At 37.0% G+C, this 27,210-nt stretch overlaps 1 protein-coding gene across 1 annotated transcript; it reads right to left on the bottom strand.

Moving 5' to 3' along the window:
• Positions 1-24,521: 24,521 nt before the first annotated feature.
• Positions 24,522-26,780, bottom strand: LOC110738938 (15.7 kDa heat shock protein, peroxisomal-like). Its single transcript, XM_021919385.1, has 2 exons — positions 26,540-26,780; positions 24,522-25,082 (listed from the first exon to the last, which is right to left on the bottom strand). The coding sequence occupies exons 1-2, from the start codon at positions 26,676-26,678 to the stop codon at positions 24,799-24,801; spliced, it is 423 nt and encodes a 140-aa protein (XP_021775077.1). The 5' UTR covers positions 26,679-26,780; the 3' UTR covers positions 24,522-24,798.
• Between the last annotated feature and the right edge of the window lie 430 nt (positions 26,781-27,210).

The raw sequence follows: 27,210 nt of genomic DNA, 5'->3' as shown, positions 1-27,210 counted from the left end.
GGAAGATTTCTTCAGCAACCACTTCTTTACATCATTAGGTAAAGAAGGGGGAACCTTTTGGGTAATCACCTCCCATAAAGGTCTAGCGCTCCAGTAAGCGTCGAATCTATCTACTTCTTGAGATACAGGGTACTCATAGGGAGGACGAAGATCCCCGGAAGGAATATTTTGAAGTAAGCCGTATTGTCTTTTCACCCTGCAGGGATAATAATAGGTTACACGAGATAAGCTTGGAAGACGGCAGAAAGGTTGCTTGTTAACACCAACCATCCTTTCTATTTTCCATCATGGGATGACCCACTTGATGGCAAAATCACGTGATTTATATACTTCTCTCCACCCATGACGCCCAATTTTAGGGGTGTGCTTCTTCCTTCTCACGAAGCAATTGGGAGTATATTTTTCAATGTCATCCGGAGGGCTAATTAATCCTAGCCTCTCCATTAGCCACATCTGTACAAAAATTGCAATGCAAATAAATTATTATTACAATAAAAATATATATTTTTTGATTTCTGTAATTAAAAATATTATTTTTCTACCTGTAATAAAATTGGAGAACCGCGAAGAGGCGCTTTTGGGTCCCTTTTCAAGTCATCTAGACTAATCATAGTCTCTCCAACTATTAATGGCATTGGATTCCTCCCTGATTCAATCTGTTCTAGTACAGTGGTGATAATTGATTGACCCTCATTATTTTTACCACTACTAAGAAAAAATTGATTGAGCATGCAAAATAAAAACGCCCTTCTTCTATATATATGTAAAGATTCAGAAAGAGGTTTATCAAAATAATGGCGTGCGAATTCTTTCAAGTTAACTATGTTGCCATCCACTATTTTTGATAAATCCCTTTCCTTCAAATTAAAGAAACGCTCAAAATCCTTATAGTAGTATGCGTCTACTCTAGGGATTACTACGAGGTCTATTGCAGGGAAGCCTAAGATAGCACCAAATTCCTCTGGCAAAGGGCTAATCTCATCATACCCTATTCTGAAACAATGCGTATCAACATTCCAAAATTCGAAAGCGGTATGTATGAAGTCTAGGTCTAGATCTACCCCTTTGATGCCATAAATTCCCCCCAAGTGAAATAAATCTAATTCCTTTTTATCTCTAGCATTAAGAGATCGACACCATTCATGAGTGTATTGGGTGAAGGTTTTAGTGGCTAAAGACATGATTATTATTTTTTCTAAAGGAGAGAATAATTTTATTCGCTGGAATTATGAGAAGAATCGGCTGGGCAGGGGGCTATTTATGCACAAATTGCGAAGAGTTTTAATCAGAATGAAACACGGAGTCAGCGTCAATTGGCGTCAAACCCCCCGAGCTTGGCGCCAAACGCCAGAGCTTAGCGCCTGGCGCCACGCGCCATATTGTGGCGCCAGCTGGCGCCAAGTCACCAAGACATCCGCGCGTGCTCAGCTTGCGTTTTTAATATTAAACTCGAGTCGGTTAATGACTTTACGGCTCCGTTTAATTCTGATAAACATCTTTTTTTTTACCCTTTTCTTAATTAATTAAATATAGCTATTATTTTAAATTTATATTATTCTTTTTGGACTTTATTCTAAATTCCAAACACCCGACATTCTATTTAATTTTTTCCTTTTTCTTCTTTCTTTTTGGGGGAGAGACTCGGATAATATCCTCCATCAATAATAAAAATGACGGAATTTTTGCGCAAAATTGTTGTCACACTTCTTTTGCACACACTGACATACACATAATCATAAATTTATGATAACATAAAAATACAAAATGTGTCTCTAAATGATGAGTAAAAGGCAAAGTTCTATAAAAAAGTCAAAATAAAATATACACAGGAACGAACTACGGCGCACGGAGGACGTAGGCCCATCATGTCATAAAATTGCGCCGTACGAGGAGTCACCTCTCCACCAGCTCAAGCTGCAGCACCAGCTCCAGTCTCCGTGGGAGGAGGGAGACTCAAGATAGGACCACTCCAGCCAGGATCAACCTGAGGTTGAGACCGCGGAGGCTGCTGCGATGACGAGCCAACCTCGTACATCCCGCCACCTCTGAAATCCGAGGTAGCCTCTCCGACCGGTGCAGCAGGAGCACCCTCAGAAGAAGATCCCGAGCCCTCAGCAACATCGGCTCGAGCAGCCTCAGAACGACCGCCTCTCCACCCTGATGAAGTACGACGACGTCTCGAGCTAGACCTCGCCGGATCTCTCCGCCCCTCAGGTCTCGTACGGGTGTGAGAAGCGATAGGTTGGCCCTGCAAAAAGAATTAAATCAGAAACAAGGTAAAATTGAAGCAGTAATGGAAAAATAATAAGTAAAGAAAGGTTACCTCTCGGACAACGTCATCCCGACGATCCGGACAAGCTGGCTCCGGAAGGCATCTATGCATCGTGCCATAGCCGAAACCACCTCGCGTGAAAACTGTCAGAAAAATAAGTCAGTAAAAAATGCCTGATATATGAACACAAAATTCTGAAAAAAAAACTAGGCTTACTCTAGTCTGGTGGCGAGAAATCGACCGCTCTACAAAGCGCTCACCCTCGGGAGCCGGAGAAATCATCTCCTCGATCGGCCCGTACATCCCCTGGTAGTGGATGGACATACGGGGTGGCACGAACTCAGCAGCACCGTCCTGATAAAACGAAAAAAAAATCAGTAAAGTATTACTTGAGGGCTACTTAGCGAAAAATAAAAAGCTAAAGAATCTTACCCTCACATCCTCAACCGGTACAGGGGTTGGAGCTAACAAAGGTAGTAGCTCCTCAGCATAACACCGCCCGAGGATCGCATGGGACCGCCAAGGGGTACCAGCTCCCTCAGACATACCCGACAACCTCGCCTCGTCGAACATGTGACGTGGTGGAGCGGCAGGAACGACGAAAACATCAGAAGAGTGTTGTCTAGAGACCCTCTCTCCTAAGTACGCGACCGCTCCATAGGTACCCAGAAAGTAGCGACGCTCAGCAGAGTACTATGCGGCTAATCCAGGGATTGTCCTACCGCCCCACGGTCGGTATACCACCTCAGGTCCCTATAAAAAGCATCAATCATGCATGAATATATCTAAGGCACCGCAGAAAATCAAGACAAACGATAAAAGTCGTACCGAGATGATCCAGCTCCGAACACGTGCAGTAGACATGTCCACATGGTGGCCGCCCCAAGAGGCGCTCACCGGAAATTCCCGCGGCGATGGTCTCGCCGGCGCAACGGAAGGAAAGTACTCATAAAACCAGATCTACAAGGGGTTAAAAGTATGAATAAATGCTAACTAATATGTAGGGCTAAAATTTTATAGGGAATAATGTTTACCTCTACGACCTTCCAAAAAGTAGACAAAGCGACGTTCGTCCTAAAGGACCGGTGACGACACGAGTTCCTCAGTGCACCAACAAAGTCAGCATAGGCCAAGCTGGCCCAGTCATAAGTCCCGATCCGCTGAAGATCACGGACAACAGGGAAGTAGTAAAGCAATTACCTACTACCCTTGTAGGGAGAGAATGTCCCTGACAACAACATCAGTACAAAGATGTGCACCCGCTGCTCTCGGGTGGTCGCATCGTCATCAAGAGACGCTGCTAGCGTCGAACGACGAATCCCTCTAGCACTAAACTAAGTCTTCTCGACCTCAGCTCGGGCCCGAATAGCGATCGGCCCCAACAACTCCTCGACTTCTGAAGAAAAGACGTCGATCCCACCGTCAAACGGCAGCGGCACGGAAGTGAACTCTAGTCCTGTGATGAGACTGAAGTCCGTAGGGGTGACCATCATCTCGCCCCAAGGAAAATGAAAGGTGTTGGTGGTATCCCAGAAGAACTCCACCAAAGCGCGCACTACGTGATGACCCCCGCTGGAGGCGACCATAGCCTCAGAGGTCTCAAACAGAATAGCTAGCCCGCAAGACTCCCATAGGAGCCTCGTCTCAAGATCCCTAACGATGTGCATCCTGTACAAATCGCCAAGACAGTCACAGCCAGAGCCGTGATTTCGTGTCCTCCCGGGCTCGGTACCCTGTCTCACCCTCTCGGAGATGTGGTGGACAGGGGCGAAGAACAAAGTCTGCTCGTCCCACTCCGGAAGTCGACCAAGCGAAGTGGACGGCGTGGCGTCGTCCTCTACGGGCTCATGCTCCCGTCTAGTGTTTCGGGACCGTGAACCCGAGACTCGTTGTCTAGCCATGCTACATTGTGCAGAATCATAATAAATTAAGGTTTAATAGTATCTAAGGTTCGCCTAGCCGTATGATATTATGTTCGCAAAAACAAAGTACGTAGTACTAAAACAGAGCACAAATTCAAATTGAGCATAACAGCATTTTTCAAGAAAACAAACAATTTCTTGCAACACTATAGTTATTATTGTGACAAATTAAACAAGAATTGCTAGCAAAAATGTCAAGAACGAGTCACATTGTTCTTCACGACCTTAAGAGGTCCAACAATGGCAAATTGTTTATTTCTTCACCAAATTGAGTCAAACAAGTCTCAAATTACTCCCAAGGCAATATACAAACATAATCAAGCAATTGCATGACATAAAACTTGACAAACAAAGCAAATTGAGCATCATAAAATTCGAATTTTCATGAAATTCGTGAATAAAAACATGCCAAGAATTCATAAAAACTGATGTGAGTTTGAAGAAAACTTACATAGATCGAGAAAATAGATGAGAAGAGCTTTGATTTGCAACAAATTTGAGCGAATTCGGTTGAAAAACGAGCAAGCAATGAGCAATTGAAGCTTTCGGTTTCCTCGAGCAGTTTTCGCGACAAACAGAGCAGCGAAATGAAGAGAAAACGGGCATTTAAAGAGAATCCCGTGCTGGCGCCAGTCCCTAGGCATTGGCGTCACAAGTTGGGCTTGGCGCCTGGCACCAACATCAGCGCCTGACGCTAACACTAAATAGGTGGTGCTGATGGTTTTTCCGCGACGCCAAAGTGTCCAGCCACCTGTTAAGGTTGTGCTAGCCTTCTACAACATATTTTGGGTTCCTAGGTACGCCAGTTAGCCCCTCTAAGCAATTTGACATGATTTAGTAATCGGCTTGATTACATAAAGTGATCGACCTGATAAGAGATCGTATCACTTAGCTTAAAGCGCCTAAGCATTGGCTCATTAGCAAAAAGGCACCGACACATAGGTTCAAGAGCAAAGAGAACCGACATACAGGTTCAAAGCAACAAGAACGCCGACGTACAGGCATAGCGGAAGCAAAGTTCAGGCGAACTTTTAAAGATCGACAGGCGTGGATCTTCGGTAATTTCCTTTGGAAAATTATCGCATCAAATGAGGATAACTTTAAGAGAAGATATCTTCGACAATGTTCCCTAGCTTGCGGATAGTTGTCACGAGCAACTGAGGATTATTTCAAGAGAAATAATCTTCGATAGTATTCCCTAGGATGTGGAATATTATCATTGCGGAGAGTATAGTTTCAGGCGAAGCAATCTTCTAATTTGGAATCAGTTACAGGCGTAGCGGTTTTCAAGCGGGATGGCATTCTCTAGCTTGCAGGAGGTCATCAAAACAATCGGTCACTTTCAGAGACGTGTGCTCGACGGTGCAAGATACGCGTTTCTTAACTCTTCTATCTATTTAACTAACGCTAGTTTTGCAGATATCGGCGTTACAAGAGTGATTTAGGACCGCAGAACGTTCTGAATTATTCTCCGTCCCTATCGCTACTTTGACTTTTGTTTTCGAAACTTGCGTTTCTCCAAACTCAGTCAAAGTGGGGGCTTCTGTAGACACCCATTTGTGTCTCCCCAAAACCAAACCCAGTGATGAGTACCTTTCACGTCGAATCATAATCGAATGAAACAAAAGTGTGGAAAGGTCTAGTGTTGCGAAAAGTTTTAATTTCTTTTCTCTTCTTTCTGTTTTTGAAAACTTTATTTTAAGAAAACAGTCAATCCAGTTTGGTTGGTCCATGATATGGGTCCAATAGTATTGTAGTTGGATAGAGCTTGCAAAAACCTTTCCAACGATATATTATAAGCCCAATTCCGATGAATATTGAGGAAATTATGGCCAAATTACCAAACTGGGCCCGGTTTGAGCTTTATGTACGGCCCAATGATCTTGGGGAGGGCCTAATATGATTTATCATTCCTAATGCAATTAGGAATGGTTTTAGTCTTCTAGATTCTTCAAGAAGGTTCTTTTCATTCCTAATTCAATTAGCATTGATAAGTTGACTTTGTTGACTTTTCAGAGTTTTAATCAAAATCAAATAGCATTTTCGAAGAAATTATATTATTTTATCCTCCAGTACGGTAAATTTATCAGATTTTCGAAAACGTGTCGAAATCAAGCTTGGCGTCCAACCCCAGGCCTTGGCTCCTGGCGCTAGTCATTGGCGCCTGGCGCTAGCCATTGGTGCCTGGCGCCAGCTAGCCAGGGTTGTGGCCAGCTCTGTTTCCTGAACGTCAGACTCTATTTTGTTAATTTATTTTTTTTTGGCTGATTTTCTCTATAAATATCGTATTAAAAACTCCGTTTTCATTCATCAATCATCATCTAAATCTATCATTCACCATTCATTCACCAATTCTCACGATCATTCATCTACAATCAGTTTTAATTAGCATTCTTTAATCTTTCAATTCTCTCATTCATCTCCTCCTAAACTTGGTTTTCTCTTACAAAATTCCGCATTCACAAAATCTAGAAACACCTAGCCATATTCGAAGTTGCCTTCGCCCAAGACGTGAAAGGTTTAATTTCTGAGGGTTTGGTCCCAAATCTCTATTTCAATTATTTAATTTAATTGTTTAATTATTATTTTCCTTGAAGTTACTAACGTGTGTATTTTGTTATTAGAAAGAGGTACGAGGCATCAAAGTAAGTACTTTAATGGTTTTTATTGATGTTATGATGTAGAAATCTTGTTTACATTATTGTTATGATATTCCTAGTATCATGTCTAGGGTATTTTTAATATTAAATATGATTCCTGCGATGCTTCCTATGTTCTTCCTAATATTTATTCATGTTAGTATCATGTTAGGGTTAAAGCTTTTATTTTTATTGCTTAGTGACATGCTAGGGTTTGTTATTAATCTTGTTAGTATCATGCCTAGGATCTTGCTTTAATATTAACATGACCATGATTATAATTGTTATAATGATTATGAATATTATTATTATTATTTTAATGATGATTATTTTATTTATGATTATTATAATTATTATTATTATTTATTATGTTGCTTGATTATTTTTTCTTTATTGCTTGATCACACCTTTTATTGCATGTTAAAAGGGAATTGGTACTTATAATCACGCTTTATAAGATATTAATAATCTTGTTAGGGTTAATTTGATTATAATTCAAGTAATCGCCAATAATAGGTTTATTTGTGCATTAAATTCAACCAACATAGATAAACTGGTTTAGGGTTAATCCTATTGATTGCATGTTAATTAAAAAGCGCACATGAATACGATAAGAATAAAGTAGAGGCCTATTATTAGGGCAGGTTCAATCTCTTTTAGGTTGGATTTGTACCTTCATCCCTGAACCCTTATTTGGTTCATGACCTTATGGAGTTGACGATCTGTTGGATCGTTAAGGGGTGTAACCTTCACCTCGTGAACGGTTTACAAGTTCCTAAAAAAACTTGTTGGCGACTCTTTTGCTCTATCTTCTTCCCTTTTGGACGCCACCGTACTTTAGTGTATGATCACAGTGGGGTTCAAGCTAGTGGGATTTTAAAGGCTTGAAAATATTCCCTACAGGTACAAAAATACTCAACGGTACGCATACCGTATTTAGATTTACAAAAAATACATCACGGCACGCAGTCCGTATTATCTATCCTAATCGGGCCCCACTAGTTGCCATTTTTATAAAACCTGTGAAAGAATATACATTCCATTCATCCATTCACTATATGTGAATGGCCCATGCATTTTACAACAATAAACAAGTAATAATGCATTAAACACGTGCGCGCACTAGTAACTAATCTAGGTGGTTAATCCGATTAACACACCTAATTAGAACTTGTTAAAGTTGTTTAACCGATTATGTAATTGATGTAATTGATAATTGAAGCTCCCACTAAATTCCGCATCCATCTTAATTAATCCAATTATTTAAGCCGGTAGAACAAAAAATTTGTCAAAATAAATTTTGCCAATGCCGCTCAAAACCGAGGCCTAGCCTCAAAAAATTTAAATTAAAATAAACAAAATTAATTAAAATAAATAAAACGGCAAACAAGCAAGCACAAATCCAACCGCACTCAAGTGGCGCATGCCATATGAAAACCAAATTCAACTAGTAACTCGGACAATGCGACTTGGTGCATGTGCCTCGACCACCCTCCATAGCACTAGCTATGCTTACACCTGGTAGTGTTGCTACAGGTTTCCTGGTGCAAGGCACACGCACTAAGGTTTCTTGCCTCATCGCACCAAGCCCCAAGCCACGCACCATTATGCTCGAGCTTGCACCAGCCACGGCCAGCCAAGCTAGGCAGCACGCACAGCATCATGTTGTTGTTGCCCCGTGCTGCTGCTTGGTGCTTGCTGGCGCGCCATGCTGCTGGCAGAAAGCAGTAGCCACGCACATGGCTTGCGCGCAAGTACGGGCAGCATCCTTGGCAGCCACATACGGACTGCTATGCAGCCCGGCTAGCCAAGTGATGTTCTTGCCTAGTTTTGCGTGCCATAGCCTCGGGATTTCAATCCCAATTTCGCATGACATATTATTAATTCTAAATTAATTTTAGAACTAATTCAATGAGAAAAAATTGAAAATTTAAACAAGTCTAACTTAAATAAAATTTATCAAGGTGCATTTAACCAAAATAATTCCTAAGAACCATTCTTTAATTAAATTGGTTTAACTTGGTGCAACAAAATAAATAAGGAAATTTCTCATTACTAATTTAATAGATTTAAATTAATCTTGAGATTTTGACAAAGTAAGTAGGAGTTGGAAAAATATGAACTTTAATGTTCAAATGAAAAAATCCAACTACTAACACTTGTGAATCCTTGAAAAAATTATATCTTCAAATATGAAGATAAACAAATTTCTATCACAAAGATTGAAACTTTATGTTTCCAATCAACCAAAAATGATTAAAACAACAAAGTTCAACATAAAATTCATGTAATTTAGTAGCTTTTAAAGTTTCAATCACTTAACACAATTAAAGATTGAATCTTTTTTTTTTAAATCAAATGTAAAGTACAAATAGAGAGAGAAAGTCTCAAGAACTAGAGAGAGAAAGTTGAAAAATCGATTGAAACCCACAAATTTGAGCTTCAATTTTCAACCCAATTTCAATGGAAAAGAGGAAGAAGGGTAAGGGAAGCAAGACCTCGGGATCTAAATCAAAGAAAAAGCAAAAAGCAAGGCAGAATTCTGGACCCAAAACAAGGAACTATACGAAGAGGAAAGAACAGAGCATTTCTTTTGGGGACGTTTCAGTTGAGAGCTGGCTTGATGAAGTAATGGAGAATTCTAGCCCTATGAAGGAGGTAACTCCAGAAGACTATGGTGAGCATAAGCAAAAGTTTAATAACTGGCTTCAGGTAATTCGTTCTTCTTCATCCGCCATTAATGATGAGCTTCGTACTGCTGCTTGTTGTGATAGTGTTTTAAATTTTGAGAATCCAACTCCTATTCTGATGCTTGAGAACTCTAGGAGTAAGTTGAATGTTTTCCCCAATTTCTGAGAACCCCGATTTGCAATCCTCTGTTTTTCAATCCCCAAGCTCTAATTCTATTGCTCGATTGAATTGGAGGGAGAAGTTGTTCCAGGGGACTAGGGATGAGGGGGTAGACCTCTCTGAGGGTGTAAATCTTTCTGAGGGGAGGAATGAGCCTGTAGGAGATAGTTGTGATAAGATCCAAATCAGTTTTGAGGATGTGCAACCAGAGATTGATTTCTGGAATTCAGCAATCGTTTGCCATGTGATTGGGATCAAGCCACCATTGTCTGATATTAATGGGTTTGTAAGAAGACTTTGGGGTAAATTTGGTGTAGACAAGGTTTCATTAATGGAAAATGGGATATTCCTTGTTCGTTTCAAGACTGTTGATGCAAGGGATCGAATTCTGGGTTTAGGACCTGTATGGTTTGATAATAAGCCTGTAATAATGAGGAAATGGGTGGTGGGAATGGATTTGTCTGCTGAACCAGTGGACCTAGTTCCTATTTGGGTAAGGATGCCTGGCCTGAACCTGAAATACTGGGGACAAAAGGCTCTTATGAAGCTGGCTTCACTGATTGGGAAGCCTATTAAGACTGATAAGGCTACTGCTACTAAGTAAAGACTGGAGTATGCCCGGATTATGGTGGAGGTTAAATATAATGCTGAATTACCAGAATGCATTGAGTTCCTGGATGAGCTTGGTAACACAGTCAAGCAGGAGGTGAAGTATGAATGGAAGCCTAGGGTGTGTAGGGTGTGTGGTGGGATTGGACATGATGATGTTCAATGTCCTAAACATAAAGTGCAAGCTAGGAAAATGGAGGGGATGCAGGTTGGGAAAAATCAACAGCTCAATAAACAAAAGAAGAAGCCACAAAGAGTATGGAAGCCAATTAAAAATCCTGATGTTCAGAACCAGAATGATGGAAGCAGGACAAACACCTTGAATGGTGGTATGCAGACTGATGATATTTTTCAAGGACCTCAGTTAGTGCAGTCAGGTGTGTTTTTAATTAGTAGCAGTGGTAACAGATTCAGTGTCCTGGAAGAGGGGGAATGTTCTCACTCCTACCATGGATAAGTTTAGATTCTGGAATATAAGAGGTCTAAATAAAGCCAGCAAGCTCTGTGATGTCCTATGGTTTATTAGACACCATGGAGTGGGCTTATTTGGACTTCTTGAAACAAAGGTGAAGGCTGTGAAGTTTGGTGATGTTTTTAATAGATTTGGAAGTGAATGGTCTATTTGTGCTAACTATTCCTACCATAAAGGGGGTAGAATTTGGGTGGTTTGGTTATCTCAGTTTTTTTATGTGACTGTGGTAAGATGTGAAGCTCAATTTATTCATATTTGTGTAGTTCACAAAGCTACTGGTGTGAATTTTGAGTGTACTATGGTTTATGGTTAGAATACTGCTGGAGATAGGGTGCAGCTGTGGGAGCAAATTATTGAGCTCAGTAATAAGGTTAATGGTCCTTGGATTTTACAAGGTGATTTTAATAGTGTTCTGAATCTGAATGACAGAATAGGGAGCACTGTGTCCTTAGCTGAGGTTGAGCCTTTTAGATCTTGTCTAAGGGGTGCTGGTCTCACTGATTGGGCTACAGGTGGAATGTTTTATACTTGGAATAATAAGCAAGAGGGCAAGGATAGAGTTTGCTCAAAGATTGATAGGGTTATTGTTAATAATGAGTGGATGCTGAAATTTGCTGATATGCAAGCTACTTTCTTCCCAGAGGGGTTAATGGACCATTGTCCTTGTGTGATTAAGTTGTTTGATTCTGGTAATCATACTAAAAAACCTTTTAGGTTTGTGAATATTTGGGTGGACTCTCCAGATTTTCTACCTGGGTTAAGGAAGTATGGTGTAAGAAGGTTTCTGATACTCTTATGTATCAATGTGTGAGAAAACTGAAGGAGGTAAAACAGTTGTTAAAAGAGTCTAAGATGGGTAGATTTTCTTGTGTGGAGGTTGATGATGCAGTTGCTGAAAAGCACCTTGAAGATATCCAGGTTAAATTGCAAAGTGATCCTGGTAATGAAGATCTTATCAGTCAAGAAAGACTGGCTAGAATCCAGTTTTCCAAAACTCATGCTGATAGATTTAACTTCTTAAAACAAAAGGAAAAGGTCCATTGGCTCAAGGATGGTGATATGAACATTGCTTTCTTTCATGCTATGATCAGGAAGAGAAGACTTCAGAACAACATTTACTCTATTGTGAATGATGAGGGGATGGTTATCTCTGATCCTGGACAAGTATGTGATACTTTCCTTCAGTATTATCAAGGTTTACTTGGTACTGAGACTCATATGAATGGTAATATCCATCAGGGAGTTATTTCTGAAGGTAAAGTTCTTTCTGAAGATCAGGGCATTAGTTTGTGCAGGGAGTTTTGTGAGCAAGATGTTAAGAGAGCTTTGTGGAGCATTGAGGATAACAAAGCTCCTGGTCCTGATGGGTTTTCCAGCAAATTTTTCAAGGCTACATGGAGTTTGGTTGGTCCTGATATCACTAAAGCAATGCTGGATTTCTTTAGTTCATGCAAGCTCCAGAAGCAGATTAATGCTACCACCCTTACCTTGATCCCTAAGGTTGAGCATGCTAATAGGGTCACTCAATTTAGACCAATTGCTTGCTGCAATGTGGTTTACAAGATCATTTCCAAAATGATTTGTGATAGATTAAAGGAAGTGCTTCCTGATCTAATTGATGGGTGTCAAGGTGCCTTTATTTCTGGGAGATGTATCTTGGATAACATTTTGATTTGCCCGGATATGCTTAAAGCCTACAATAATAAGAGGAAGCCTCCTAGATGTACTATTAAGGTTGATTTGAGGAAGGCTTATGATTCTGTTAATTGGAGATTTATTCATGAGATGTTGAATGCTCTCGAGTTCCCCACCAAGTTCATCTCCTGTATTATGAAATGTGTGACCACTCCTTCTTTTTCTCTGCTGCTCAATGGGGGGTCTTATGGTTTTTTCAAAGGGAAAAAGGGTGTGAGGCAGGGTGATCCTATGTCCCCTCTTTTGTTTGTTATTGTGATGGAATATCTAACCAGACTTCTCAGGAAAGTTGGTAAAAAGAGAGAGTTTAAGTTTCATCAAAGGTGTACTTCCTTAGCTCTTAATCATTTGATCTTTGCTGATGACCTGATGTTATTCTCTTATGGGAACACTGAATCTGTGAAACTACTCATTAGAGCTTTGAAAACCTTTGAGGCAAGATCAGGGCTTCAAGCAAACCTTGACAAAACAGCAATTTACTTTAGGAATGTTCAGCAGCAGGTGCAGGATAGCATTTTGATGAGTTCTGGGTTTGTCATGGGTGATATGCCTTTCAGGTAACTTGGTATCCCTCTCAATGCTAAATATTTGAAAGTGAGTGATTATGATAGTCTGATTGATAAAATGGTGATGAGACTACAATGCTGGAGTAGCAGAAACCTGTCCTATACTGCTAGAGTCACCCTTGTTAATTCTGTTCTTATGAGCTTACATACTTGTTGGGCTCAGTGTGTTCTTCTACCTAAGAAAGTGGTGGATAGAATCACTCAGTTATGTAGGGCTTTCTTATGGAGTGGAAATGGTGTGCTGTCTAAGTCCCCCCCCCCCAGTTGCCTGGGATTGGATTTGCAGACCTAAGAGATGTGGTGGGTTAGGTATTAGGCATTGCAGAAACTGGAACAGAGCTGCTCTAGGAAGCTATGTTTGGAAAGTTGCAAAAAAATCTGATTCTTTATGGGTTAGATGGGTTCACTCTGTATATATCAAGGAGGAAGATTGGTGGGATTATAAACCAAAGAAAGATGATGGTTGGGCCTGGAAGCTGTTATGTAAGTTCAAAGATGAACTTAGAGAGGGGTTTGAAACTGAGGATTGGTTAAATAAAAAGTATAGAATCAAAGATGGCTACAAATGGCTCCAGGGTAACATGGATAAATTTAACTGGTATGATTGGGTTTGGAATCCCTTCAACATTCCTAAGCATACTTTTATTAACTAGCTTTCAGCTCTGAATAGGCTCAGAACTAGAGATAGGCTAGCTCAGTTTGGGGTCTGTAACTCTATTGCCTGTCTTTTGTGTGGTGAGGATGCTGAAACCAGCAATCGTCTTTTTTTTGTTGTAGTTATAGTACAAAGGTCATTGATGATGTTGCTCACTGGCTTGGCTTCCCTAGTTCCCTTTTCCAGTCTCTTAACAGCTGGAAGAACTGGAAAATGAGAGGTAAAAACTGTATCCAGCAAAAAATGATCATGGCTTGCTTGTCTGCTATTGTGTATAATATCTGGATGGCTAGAAACCATGCTTTTTGGTATAAAGTTGTTCTAAGGCCAGATTTTCTCTCAAAAGGTGTTAAGAGAGAAGTGATGATTAGATGCCAGCAAATGATCAATCATACTTGGAAGATTGAAGACTGTAAGTGGCTGCAGCACCTCAAGTCTTGTATCTAGCTGTTTTTTATTGCTTGTTTGCTGTTTAGTCTGGTTGTATGGGGAGTTGGGTGTAAGTTCTTTTGTTTTTGCAGGTCTAGTTTTCCCTGAGCCCTTCCAAGAAGGTACCAGGGATCTCTTTGACTTGGTTTTGGTTTTTTTGTTTCTTCTTTAAACCCTTCCTTGAAGGTGGTAAAGCTGAACTTCAAACCTTGATGTTTGTTTGCCTTTGTTGTCAAGGCTTGTGTAGCTTTAGATTCCTGCTGGCCAGGATTGTACACTATTTTTCTGTACAGCTTCTTTGATCAATATACTTTCTTACCTTCCAAAAAAAAGATTGAATCTTTAGCACTTTAGAAGCCTCAAAAACAAAAATTTTACACTTAATGCAATTAATTCGCAATTATGTGAAAAATCAAAACCAAGCTTTCAAACACAAATTACCACCAAGTAATCATGCCTAAAGAGGTTTAAAGTTACATATAAAATATATGTATTGAACCAATTACATAACCACCATAAATATGCAATTAATTTTCAAGATTAGAAAGACTTAATATTTTTCGTAAAAACAAAAAAACCCCTCAAAAAATGCATTTCTGGTCTTTTTTTGCTAAAAACCGAGTCCTAAAAGGGTAAAACCATTTCCAAAACGCATTTTCCACCCAAAATTCAATAATTTTGGGTCGAAATCTGGATTCGGGAGCTGTAGTCAGCTCTAATACGAGGTTAAAATGGATAATACGAGCTACGTACTAATCTAATTAGAAACTTAAAACAAGAAAAATTAAGCCATAAAAATACCTTGAAAAATATGATAATTAAAAATAAATGAGCGAGGCTCCGATACCGCTGTTAGGGTTTGGTGAGTCCCACTCACCGCGGAAAAAACCCAAGCCAAGGATCACGCTAGCAATAAATAATATCACTAATGCATAAAATAAACACAAAAGAGCAAAATAGGAAATATACCTTTGTCGCGTGCTTCTCCCACAAATTGGGATCTTACTTGTAAGCTTAGCCCCGAAAACACGAGAGCCTCCGACGGAGATCCACCCGCAAAACAACTACCGACTTTTAGGTCCGTTACCTCGAGGTTAGCAAGGTCCGATCAAAACCCGAGTATTATATGAGTTTAAGAGTTTTTGCAAATGCAATGCTCTATTGAACTCCTAATCAAGCATTCTTCCCAAAAACCCAAGGTTTGTATTTATAAGGAAGAGTGAGAGTAGGAATTTCTATCCCATCAATGTGGGAGCATTAAATTCCACAATTTATTTTAAAATTAAAATAAAATAAATAAGCAAACTAGTAATAAATATACAAGTGTCATTAATACATGCAAAGGGAAGTGAGGACCACTTGGAGAGGAGGGGACCATACTTGCTCCCCACTCCTTCCTCTCCTTGTGCCACTTGTCCCTCACACTTGAAGCCTTTCTCACATGCTTCCCCAATGACCACGGCCCTAGCTACCCGGCCCAGCCAAGCCCCGCACATGCAGGCTGCTTGCTGCCAGCCAATTCGGCCAGCACGCCCACGCAAACATGTGCGGGCTGTTGTTACCGAAGGCTGCTGCTAGCACGCCTCGCACATGTGCGGGCTGCTAGCTGCAGCGCGCCAACAAGCCACGCATTATGTGCGGGTTCCTGGCCGTAGCTTGCTAGCAAGCCTCGCACATGGTGCGAGCTGCTAGCTTGCCTAATCCCCTAGCATCCTGATGCTAGGGGTATTTTGGTCATTATTCATTTATTACTAATTTTGTTGTCTCGTCTTTTATTATTTTTTACTCGACTTCCGACGCTCGGTTTTGACGCTCTAAGCTCGAATTTCTGACGTCTAAATGTTTAATACTCGGGTGACTCATTAATTTCTTCAGAATTAATTCGTCGAGTCGGTTTGTTAATTGCTTGGGTGTGACCCGAAGGGTTCAGTCAAGATTAAGTTGTAATATTAATTATACATTAATAATACACTTGTTCGAAGGACACCATTCCTTTCAGTTAGTGCTTCATGGGCATCAAGAGTCTTAATTAAAGATATCTGGATTAATAATGATGTTTCTGCCAAATCTTTAAATGTCATTCTATTTCAAAGATTTGGTTTTTGATGGCTATAAGCACACTATACAGGGTTAAGCATAAGGCATTGGATGAAATTCATGGCTCTCATGATGATTCTTATGCTTTTTTACCCAAGTATTGTGAGATGTTCAAGTCAACCAATCCTGGGTCATTTGCATTTTGTGCTTGGGTTCACTTACAAGAGCCTGAAAAACCATTGGTTGTCAAGAGCATTTTCATTAGTTTCAAAGGAGTTCTCGATGGTTTAAAGGCCTGTAGAAGCTTGATAGGGGTAGATGGTGCACACCTTAAGGGAAATTATGGGGGTGTGTTGTTTTCTACAGTAGCTTTAGATGCCAACAATGAGTTGTACCCTTTTGCATGGGCGATTGTATCTGGAGAAGATACAAACAATTGGTGCTTCTTTGTGTGGCATCTGAAGAACATGTTGAAGGATCTTGGAAGAAGGAACAGCTGGTGCATAATCTCGTATCGACAAAAGGTCAGCCCCATAATTCATTATATACTTTTGGCTTTTGTTACAATGCATTCTGATCACAGGTTAAATAGGTCGTTAAGCTGCTACCCTAATCAAATTAATCATTTATAATACCTAAACTTACACCAAACTAGTTAGTGGAAAGTAAAGGGTCGAACCACTAGGGAAGCACACTAATTCAACACCAATATTCATTAATGCAAGAGTAAAAAGGGGATTGTTTTTGTTGGTTTTGTTAAGTAAAGAACACGAAAACTACAAATAAGCAAGAAAATGATGATTAAAATGAAGGGAAAATGACGCTAATGATACGGGGGTGTCAAATATGATTAGAAAGAGGGGAATAATAATGATTATAATGAAACACATGCCAAAGAACACAAGATTCTACCTAAACAATTCATTCTCATGCAATAGTCTAGGCAAATCAATGAAAGAGGTCTACACTAATAAGGATGATTCTCATGCATCCTATTAGTTACAATCAAATCATGAGAATAAAGAAACACAATCCATAAAAACTCCACTTTAATAACTCATTCTCATGCAATCATTAAAATAGAGATAATCTTAATCTAGTTCAAATTGCTTTCATGCATTTAAACTAGAAAACATCAAATAGAGTGCAACAATAATCTCAAGCTATCAAAAATCATGTCTTTCATCAATTTATGGCATGAGTTCAATCCAACCATCATCATTTATCCAATATCAACTCATATTTTCCACCCCCTTCCCCTAGCTAAAAGATTAGCCTAGAGAAGGGAGATTAAACATAATATCAAAACTAGAAACAAACTCAAGAAACTCAAAACAAAACATGATTAAAAATAATGAAATCAATAATAACTAGATGAACTAATAATATTAACAAAAAATAAGCAACAATAAAACAAATAAATAAAGCTAAAAAAAAGGATTAGAGAATACTCAAGAAAGGATTAATGAAAGATGAAAACTTGAAGTCTTGCTTGATAAAAGATTAAACTTGAGCAAAGTTGAATACAATGAAGAAAATTGAGCAATAATCTACTTTCTCTCTCTAAAATTATCTAATCTCACCCTAAGAGAGAGAAGCTCTCCTCAACTAATTAAGAAAAAGATCTAATAATATCTAGAAGTCCCGTACAAAAACAAGCCTCGAATATAAATAGATACGCGCAAAAACGCTAAATAGGGCTCGCTGTGCGCTCGCGCACGGTAACTGTGCGCCTGCGCAAGGTATCTGTGCGCCCGAGCAAGAGAGAATGCGCCCGCGTGAGGCGGCTGCGCGCCCGCACCTTCGTGGGTTGATGCTTGCTGGCTGAGTTGTGCGCCCGCGCGCCTTAGGTGTGCGCCCGCGCACAGGTCGCACACAACCCGCGCAAATCTCTCTGCCTCGATTCTGAAATTTACATCCTTCTGCGCGGGTTCTGACAGGGTTGCGCGACTGTGCATTATGGTCGCGCTCTCGCGCACATTTTTGCGCTCCCTCGCACCTTGCTTCTTCGATTCTACTCTCGTGCTTACTTGTCCTCTTCTTTGCAATCTAAGACTTCAAATACCTAATCACAAGCACCAAGGGAAGCAATAAGGTATAGGCAACGGTGAAAACACGCAATAAAGGGAAGCATTTAAGCATATACGCGATTTCATCCAAAACACATCGAGACATGTATGAACGCATGATTTGAACAAAACAACTACAAAACACCTCAAGACAAGCTAGAATAAATCATAAACACTACCCTAAGCATGACTTAAATGTCACTCATCAACTACTTCCTAAGAGTGACATAATTGTCACTCATCATATTTTTTTTTACTATTATATAACAAGAACTAAAAACTTAAAATATAAACATAGAAAATAAGAGAATTTAAATAAATTAAGTGTAATACCCCGTATTTTTATGTATTTTTATAAAGTATTTAAGTATTAATAAAATGTATTGTCAAGGTCTCAAGTATTTTAATTAAATATTTTAAAGGGTTAAAGTATTTTAAATATAAAGTTTTATAAAAGTAAAATATGTTTTGGGCCAAACGTTTATTAATTATTAGGCAATGTAAATTATTCCTACATACTCTTATTGGAATAACCCATTCCAAAACCCATAAATTAAGCCCTATCCCATAACTCAAGCCCACATTTTAATAAGCCCAAATTTAACGCTACACTCTCTACTCTATAAATACCCCATGAATCCCCAAAAAATTTCTCACACAAAAAGGTTAGTCTTATTTTCTCTCTCCTTTGTTTTATTAATTTGTGTAATTATAATTATTGATTTATGGGTTTTGATTTTATTGTTTGAAATTAATTTAATTAGTATCAAATTGTGTTTTGATGATTAAACTTTATAATTTTCAGATTTTGTAAATTTTATAACCTAGGGTTTTTAATTATTGAAAATCATGATTTTAGGGTTTTTATGAATAATTGATTTAGGGCTATTATAGTAATGATGTTTTGAAATTTTGGTGATTATAACTACTTATTAGTTTAACTTAATTCCTAATTATTTTGAACACGTAAATTCATGTTTTAATTATTAGATTTCCTATCGTTAATATTAATCCCGTTTTAATCTCGATCAGGTTATGAACTCCTCCGATTTTGATAAAAAAAAAAAAAAAAAAAAAAAAAAAAAAAAAAAAAAAAGTAGTGTTTTTTGTGTGGAAAAAAAGTAGCCTTTAACTATGATTTTCGAGCAGTTTTTGATTTTTAACGAAGTTTTTTTTTTATGCTTTAAATTTTATCCTTGAGTTTAAAGGGTAAGAGATAATTTAATGTTTCTATGGATAATTTAAGTATAAAGATGTATTTTGATGAAGTTTTAAAGGATTTTGATTAGTTTAAAATGTTGGAATTTTATTTAAAGTAGTATAATTGTGATTTTTAATAAAAGGGTGTGATTATCCATTAAAAAGGAGTTAATTAGGGGTTTTTAAATAATTTTTAGATTATTATAAGTTATTTAAAGTGAGTTTAAGTTGCTGAAAATTGTGTATACAAGGGTAATTAATATAGTATTATTGTCCCTTTATGTAGGAGACTTGGTTCGAGAATTGTTGTAGAGTACTCGGTTATTTTAAGAGCTTATTTGAGGTACGTTCCCGTACTTAGCATATTTTGATGATGTAGAATCATGCTAGGCTTGATTTCAATCAATTACAAGTAGTATCATGCTAAGGTTTATGTATCGAATTGTGAATTAATGGTGTTGGTGATTGAATTGTGAAGCATGAATTATTTGTGATGGTTTATGTATTGGAAAATTATATTTTGGGCATGTTGTGTTTGAACCACACTTTTATTTATGGTATGTTAGAATGCATGATTAATTAAACTACATGTTTAATTATGTTTGGAATATTGAAAACGAATTTTATTATGGTTAAAATAATTTTTATTGATGCTTTAAGCAGAGGAAGGAGCTATATAAGTGTCTATTTACACAAGGGATAAATTGTATGTTGGTGCCTTTGTGCACTTAAGGTGTTTTTAACACCGAGGGATAGGATTTTGGCGCTTTATGCGTTTAAGGTGTCTTTGACACTGAGGTAGAATTAAAAAGGGTTCAACATTAAATAATATGTGGTCACTAATTATTCAAGAATTAAATTGGTATGTTTGGTTGATTGAATAATTATGGTTGATTAATTTATTATGCTTTGAGAGTCATCACCAAGTCTAATAACATGTAAATAATGTAAAGTGAAAGAGATTACGCACCAAAACTCTTGGAACGTATATACCTTGAGTAAGAACAATGGGGGGGAGTTATGGGGTTTTATACTTAACCATAACTTCTAATGGAGTACAGGACGCTGTACATTCCTTTTTATTTATTATTTTGCGCAGGAATTCCGCCACCTTTGAGTGGTTTTGTCGCTGGCACAGTTACCTCCCGTGTCAGTTAACCTCAATTTATTTGGGGGATGTATAGTTGGAAACCCGTTCAATGCATAATCAACGCTAAATGAATTATTTAGTGTCTAGTTAATGTGTCTTGTTGATTGTTGTGTGTGCTTGTAAACAGGTGCAATGAGGTAAGTGTGTGTTAATAGGTGAAAGCATGTTAGTGTGTTTAATTACGCTTATGTACTAAGCTTTGCTGATTGTGTGTGTTTGTGTGTTTGGCCATGTCTTTACTTTGGCCCTACGACGACCCATTTTCTAATGGCGAGTAGTGGGGACAAGTAGAGAGGAGGTTTTCAGGTGATGAAGCATATTCATGAATGGGCATGAGTGAAGAGCGAATCATGCTAGTTTCTATAAGTATATGATGTGTTTAATGCTTTAATTATTTATGATATTATTATCATGCATGACTAACGCAAAAGTTTTAAAGTTGGTTTGGTTTTAATAAGGGCCTACAATGGTTCCAAGTTGTAGGATGGTTTTATTTTACTTCGTTTGACTTTGGTTTTGACTTTACTTTTGTTGGTTGGCTTTTCAAGTTGACTTGTTTTGAATGGTTTTGAAATTAGTATTCCGCTGTGTGTCTTTGATGGTTGCCTTAGCCGTTTTCACGGTGGCGGTAATATCTTAGATCTTCCTATTTAAATTTTTAAACAGGGTTAAACAGGTATTTTAAAAGAAAGGAATTTCTAAGGTGTTATATTAAGAAAATAAGCTAATGAAAGATGAAAACTTGAAGTCTTGCTTGATTAAAGATTAAACTTGAGCAAAGTTGAATACAATGAAAAAAATTGAGCAATAATCTACTTTCTCTCTCTAAAATTATCTAATCTCACCCTAAGAGAGAGAAGCTCTCCTCAACTAATTAAGAAAAAGATTTAATAATATCCAGAAGTCCCGTACAAAAAAAAGCCTCGAATATAAATAGATACGCGCAAAAACGCTGAACAGGGATCGCTGTGCGCCAGCGCAAGGTAGCTGTGCGCCCGCGCACGGTAGCTGTGCGCCTGCGCAAAGTATCTGTGCGCCCGCGCAAGAGAGTGTGCTCCCGCGCGAGGAGGTTGCGCGCCCGCGCCTTCGTGGGTGGGGCTTGCTGGCTTAGTTGTGCGCCCGCGCGCCTTAGGTGTGCGCCCGCGCAAGGGAGTGTGCGCCCGCGCACAAGTCGCGCACAACCCGCGCAAATCTCTCTGCCTCGATTCTGAAATTTACATCCTTCTGCGCGGGTTCTGACAGGGCTGCGCGACCGCGCACTATGGCCGCGCTCTTGCGCACATTTTGCGCTCCCTTGCACCTTGCTTCTTCGATTCTACTCTCGTGCTTACTTGTCCTCTTCTTTTCAATCCAAGACTTCAAATACCTAAGCACAAGCATCAAGGGAAACAATAAGGTATAGGCAACGGTGAAAACAAGTAATAAAGGGAAGCATATACGCGATTTCATCCAAAACACATCGAGACATGTATGAACACATTATTTGAAGAAAACAACTACAAAACACCTCAAGACAAGCTAAAATAAAGCATAAACACTACCCTAAGCGTGACATAAATGTCACTCATCAACTACTTCCTAAGAGTGACATAAATGTCACCCATCATATTTTGTTTTACTATTATATAACAAGAACTAAAAACTTAAAATATAAATATAGAAAATAAGAGAATTTAAATAAATTAAGAAAATAAGTTAAAAACTACTGAAATACATAAAATAAGGATTTTTTTATCTCCTTCGAAAGGCAAGGTGTTTCGAACTCCTTTGAAAGACAAGGTTTTATTTGTGTTTAATATGGTCACAAGTTGTGCAGGGCTACGATTGATTATGGCTCAGATTCGGGTTACGAAATCAGCACAAGAGTTTACTTCCTCACAAAATTGTGAAACGATGACGGATCCACTCAAAAAGTTGTATGAGACAACGAATCGAGAACGCGCCGAATTGTTATATTTATGCATTTGGATTCTTATTTTCCCCGATTAATTCTTGTTTGATTTTGTTAAATTCATTTTCATCATCGATAATTGTCAATTGTAAATATTGTATGGCTTTAATTGTCAATTGTAGATGTCGTATGGCTTTAATTGATGAAATGTAGTGTCCTTTAGAACTTAAAAAAAAAAAAAAAAAAAAAAAAAAAAAAAAAAAAAAAAAAAAAAAAAAAAAACTATATAAACTACCATTTGTTTTCATAATTTAGTATAAAGTTATGATCAAATTGAAATGTGATAATTATGCAAAAGTCAAATGTAACAAACTAAGCAAACAAGATATTTATATAATCCCTCCATTTTTTTTAAAGAACATCCATTCTCTAAATCTGTCGTTTTTTTATAAGTGCATCAGTCATGAGTGTCAACTACTAGTAGTTTAGTAGGGAGTAAGCATGAACCTACCAATTTTCTCACTAGATCCACCTAAGCTTTCCAAAGCCAACATACCTTAGCTTTACCACCATGCCCAGCCCACCACCACATATATAAAACAGTCTATGAAAACATTGTTATATTTCATCTAACTAGGTTAGAACCCGTGCGATACACGTTTGTATAAAATTTATTTTTATAATTTGTAATTTTTTTAAAAAAAAATGGATAAATATAAATAAGAATATGCACCTTGTACAATATATATGTATTTTGAAAATTTTAGATTTTTAATCAAAATTATGATAGGAGTCTATTTATGCACCTATTCAACTTTGCCTAATACATATTTTAATGTAGGAGTCTATTTATTAGTGTACAACTTAAAGTTATTTCATTTTTTTAAGGATAAATTGATAGGTTGTATTTGTAATATAGAAGCTTCTATTATTCAAATTTCAAAATCTATTAAATATAATACTTCCTCCGCTCTTTTATTATTGCACCATAAGGGTTTGACACAAATTTTTAGGTAGTGGAAAAAAAGATGAGAGAGAAAGATAGAAATACCAAGTTGCCCATGTGATTGTATGCACAAAATAAAAGTAAGGGTTGAAAAGCAAGGGTATATTAGGTATTTATAGTGTGAACACATAAATTTCTTTTCCTAAAATGGATATGGTGCAATAAATGTGAAACTTCCTTAAAAATAAGTGATGCAATATTAAAAAAACGGAGGAAGTAGTTAAAAAAAATATGGTGCAATAAATGTGAAACTTCCTTAAAAATAAGTGATGCAATATTAAAAAAACGGAGGAAGTAGTTAAAAAAAATATGGTGCAATAAATGTGAAACTTCCTTAAAAATAAGTGGTGCAATATTAAAAAAACGGAGGAAGTAGTTAAAAAAAAAAAAAAAAAAAAAAAAAAAAAAAAAAGACGAAGAAGAAGATGACATCATCATGCATTTAGGCGGGAAAATTTTTATTATGAGAGTGACATATGGACAGTGATGATATTAGCAAAGTTTTGTTTTATTAATATTTAATAGATGGGCCAACTTAACCAAAGTTTATTGAAACTACTATTATTATTATTATTATTATTATTATTATTATTATTATTATTATTATTATTTTAATAGCAAAAATATTTCATTAATTAAAAGACATACGACATCTACAATAAAGATTCGACGTTAACAAATACATAAGATATTGAATTAAATAGAATTTTCCTTCATAAAAACTACGATCGTCAAGTAGATCTTGCACTGCGGAGTATCTCCCGCTTATATCGCTGAAAATTACAGTCTTGTTGGAGAGACAATCTAACGATCCTTTGTAGCCGTGAGGATGTTTTCCTTCTGATTCATCTATTCGTATTCGAAAACTTGATAACTTTTCACCAACGAAATAATTTCACGACAATCCATTAGATCTGATACCATGGACTCAAAACTAAGAAATTTCTCCCTCGAAAAGAGGAGATAAACCTTGTCTTTCGAAGGAGGTCGAAAAACCCTTGTCTTTCGAAGGAGATCGGAAATCCTTTCTTTCGAGGGAGAAAAGTTCCTCCCAAAAGGAGGGAGCATTATTATAAACCTAAATAAAACAATAAAGAAACAAGAATTGAGGCTTTCCACCGATTAAAATCGATGGAAACCCCTTCAAAATCCAACAATGGAGGCTAAGGTTTTGGAGAGAGAAAGGAACAGTGTTTATTAATAGTTAAATGTAGATATTGAAACTATTATTTGAAGACTTGAACTAGTAGTTCAACACACAATACATCATACATGATATACAAATTTATACTTAATATTATAGCTAAGGCTAAACATATACAACATCAATTAACATTCAAAGCTTGCTAGAGATGTTGATGGTGCGAACTTTAGAAGGCTTAGGATTATTATCCTTTGGAACAACGATAGTTAACACACCATTTTCCACCTGAGCTTTAATCTGATCCACTTCACCATTTTCCGGCAGCTCGATTTGCCGGTAGAAGTTCCCCTTACCACCTCTTTCGGCTACATGCCATACTATATCTTTGCCCTGCGACTCCTCTTTTCCTCCTTCCCCTTTTATGTGGAGAACATTATCTTCATCTACCTCCAATTTTACGTTATCTTTATTGTATCCTGCTCATTATGGACTTACATCAATATTGCAATGTATAAGACTTGTATTTTGATAGTTTTGTAAGGAATATGGACAAGAAATACTAATAACTAAATAATGCATATAACATGACATTTTCGTAGATGTCATAAAACAAAAATTCCCAAATTAAGTCTAACATAATAATAATAATAATAATAATAATAATAATAATAATAATAATAATAATAATAATAATAATAATAATAATAATAATAATAATAATAATAATAATAATAATAATAATAATAATAATAATAAAATAATAATAAAAATAAAAAATAATAATAATAATGTTATAAGTTATCCAATATAATCATTGATCCATTCATATTTTCTTTATTACAAGAGGAATAAAGTAGATATATAAACACACCAATTTTCAGAGCCCTTTATTTTGGGGCCTGAGCCATCTCCCATCTTGTATCGGCCCAGCCTCATTATGTCATTATCTATATCTATATCTATACATAGTATTTAAAAAGACAAACTAGAATTACCTATATGACACATGTCATTATAATTTACCCACATTCCACACAACATGTCCATTAATATTTCCTCTTTATATTCCCTTTCAAAGTAAAAGATAAAATAAAATGTTAATGCTAAAGTCTATGATTCCTAACTTGCAAATTTGAGTAAGAAAATAGAGCGTTTCATTTTCACTATAAAAAAAAGTTGTACTCCTCTATATCCTAATGTAAAAGTTAAAATAACAAATTATTTAATGTTAAAATCCTTATATATATTCCTAACTTGCCAATTATCGGTAAGAAAATTAAGCAAATTATTACAAAACATCACCGACACATACAACACAAATAAACAACACATTTTCAAGAAAAATAAAATGAGCTACAGCCCGTTCGTTAAACGGGCCAAAAGGCTAGTTAAAGATTAAAGTAGGAGCGATTTCACTATTAAATCTCTAATACTTCATTCTTTATCTGTTACAATTCCTTTTATAGACTCGATTGTTTTTGTTTTATAAAAAAAAAAATATGTTTTATCAATAAACAACCCATAAAACATTATAACTGTTTAGTAGGTGTAGAAAAAATTTGTAGCAAATCAACTCAAAGTAGCACGAAACACGCTAAATGTGTCTAAAACAATTGCAATGAATTGCAAAACTAGAGTACTAGTAGCAACTTAGCAAAGTTAATTAGTACTCCTAAGAATTATACCCAATTGATAAAAAGTACTAGTAATCAATTAGAAAATTTCTTCTTAATCAAAATTAAATGTAAAATTTTACCAAGCAGGGAATAAAGCTTACTTCGTATAAATTTAAAATAAAACGAAAGATGAATATTTTTAAGAATATAAGACAAAAACAAATTAAGGGCAATGTTAATTATTTATACATGAAATTAAAATAACAATTAAATAAGGAGGCTTAAAAAATAAAATAAAAGAGAAAGAGAAATGAAACCTGGAACATTAATTTTGAAGAAATGAGCATTAGGAGATTCAAACCAGTCCAAAAGAGCAGTGGAAGCAGACCATTCACGATACATTGGATGAGTCCATATTATGCTCCTAAATGGCTCGCCAAGTAATCCCTTTCCCATTTAATTTTAAATTTTTTTTATGTTTTTTAAATTTATTGTATAAACTTCTTTATCCTACTCTGCCTTTAATATGGGAATTTTTTTCCATTTTACATAAATATATAGTAATATGATATAATTATGTAGGTGATGTAACATAAACCATGGCCTAGAAGGTTCTGCATGGCCATATGCTGCTTCCAAATCTTTCTAGAGAATGACGTATGTTACCACACTCTTCCGTAGACAACCTTTTTTTTAGGAAAATTTGTCTGGAAGGGACTTATATCTTCACTCTTTTGTCTAGAAAGACCTTATATGTTCCAAGTGGTCTAAAAAGACCTTATACATGTGTTTTGTTGTCTAGAGGGACCTTGACGTCATATTCCGATGTTTGACTTTTTTACTCCGGCCTTGACCTATGACTATCACATGACTTAAAAAAATCACCCTCCCTCTTTTTTTCACCTTTTCCCTCCAATTCACATTATATGCTCAGAATTTTCCCCCAAATTGTCTCTCTCCTCACGAAACACATAACTTCACCACAATC

This window comes from Chenopodium quinoa, unplaced genomic scaffold, assembly GCF_001683475.1.
Source record: "Chenopodium quinoa cultivar QQ74 unplaced genomic scaffold, ASM168347v1, whole genome shotgun sequence".
NCBI lineage: Eukaryota > Viridiplantae > Streptophyta > Magnoliopsida > Caryophyllales > Amaranthaceae > Chenopodium > Chenopodium quinoa.
This window is presented reverse-complemented; position numbering and strand designations above follow the sequence as displayed.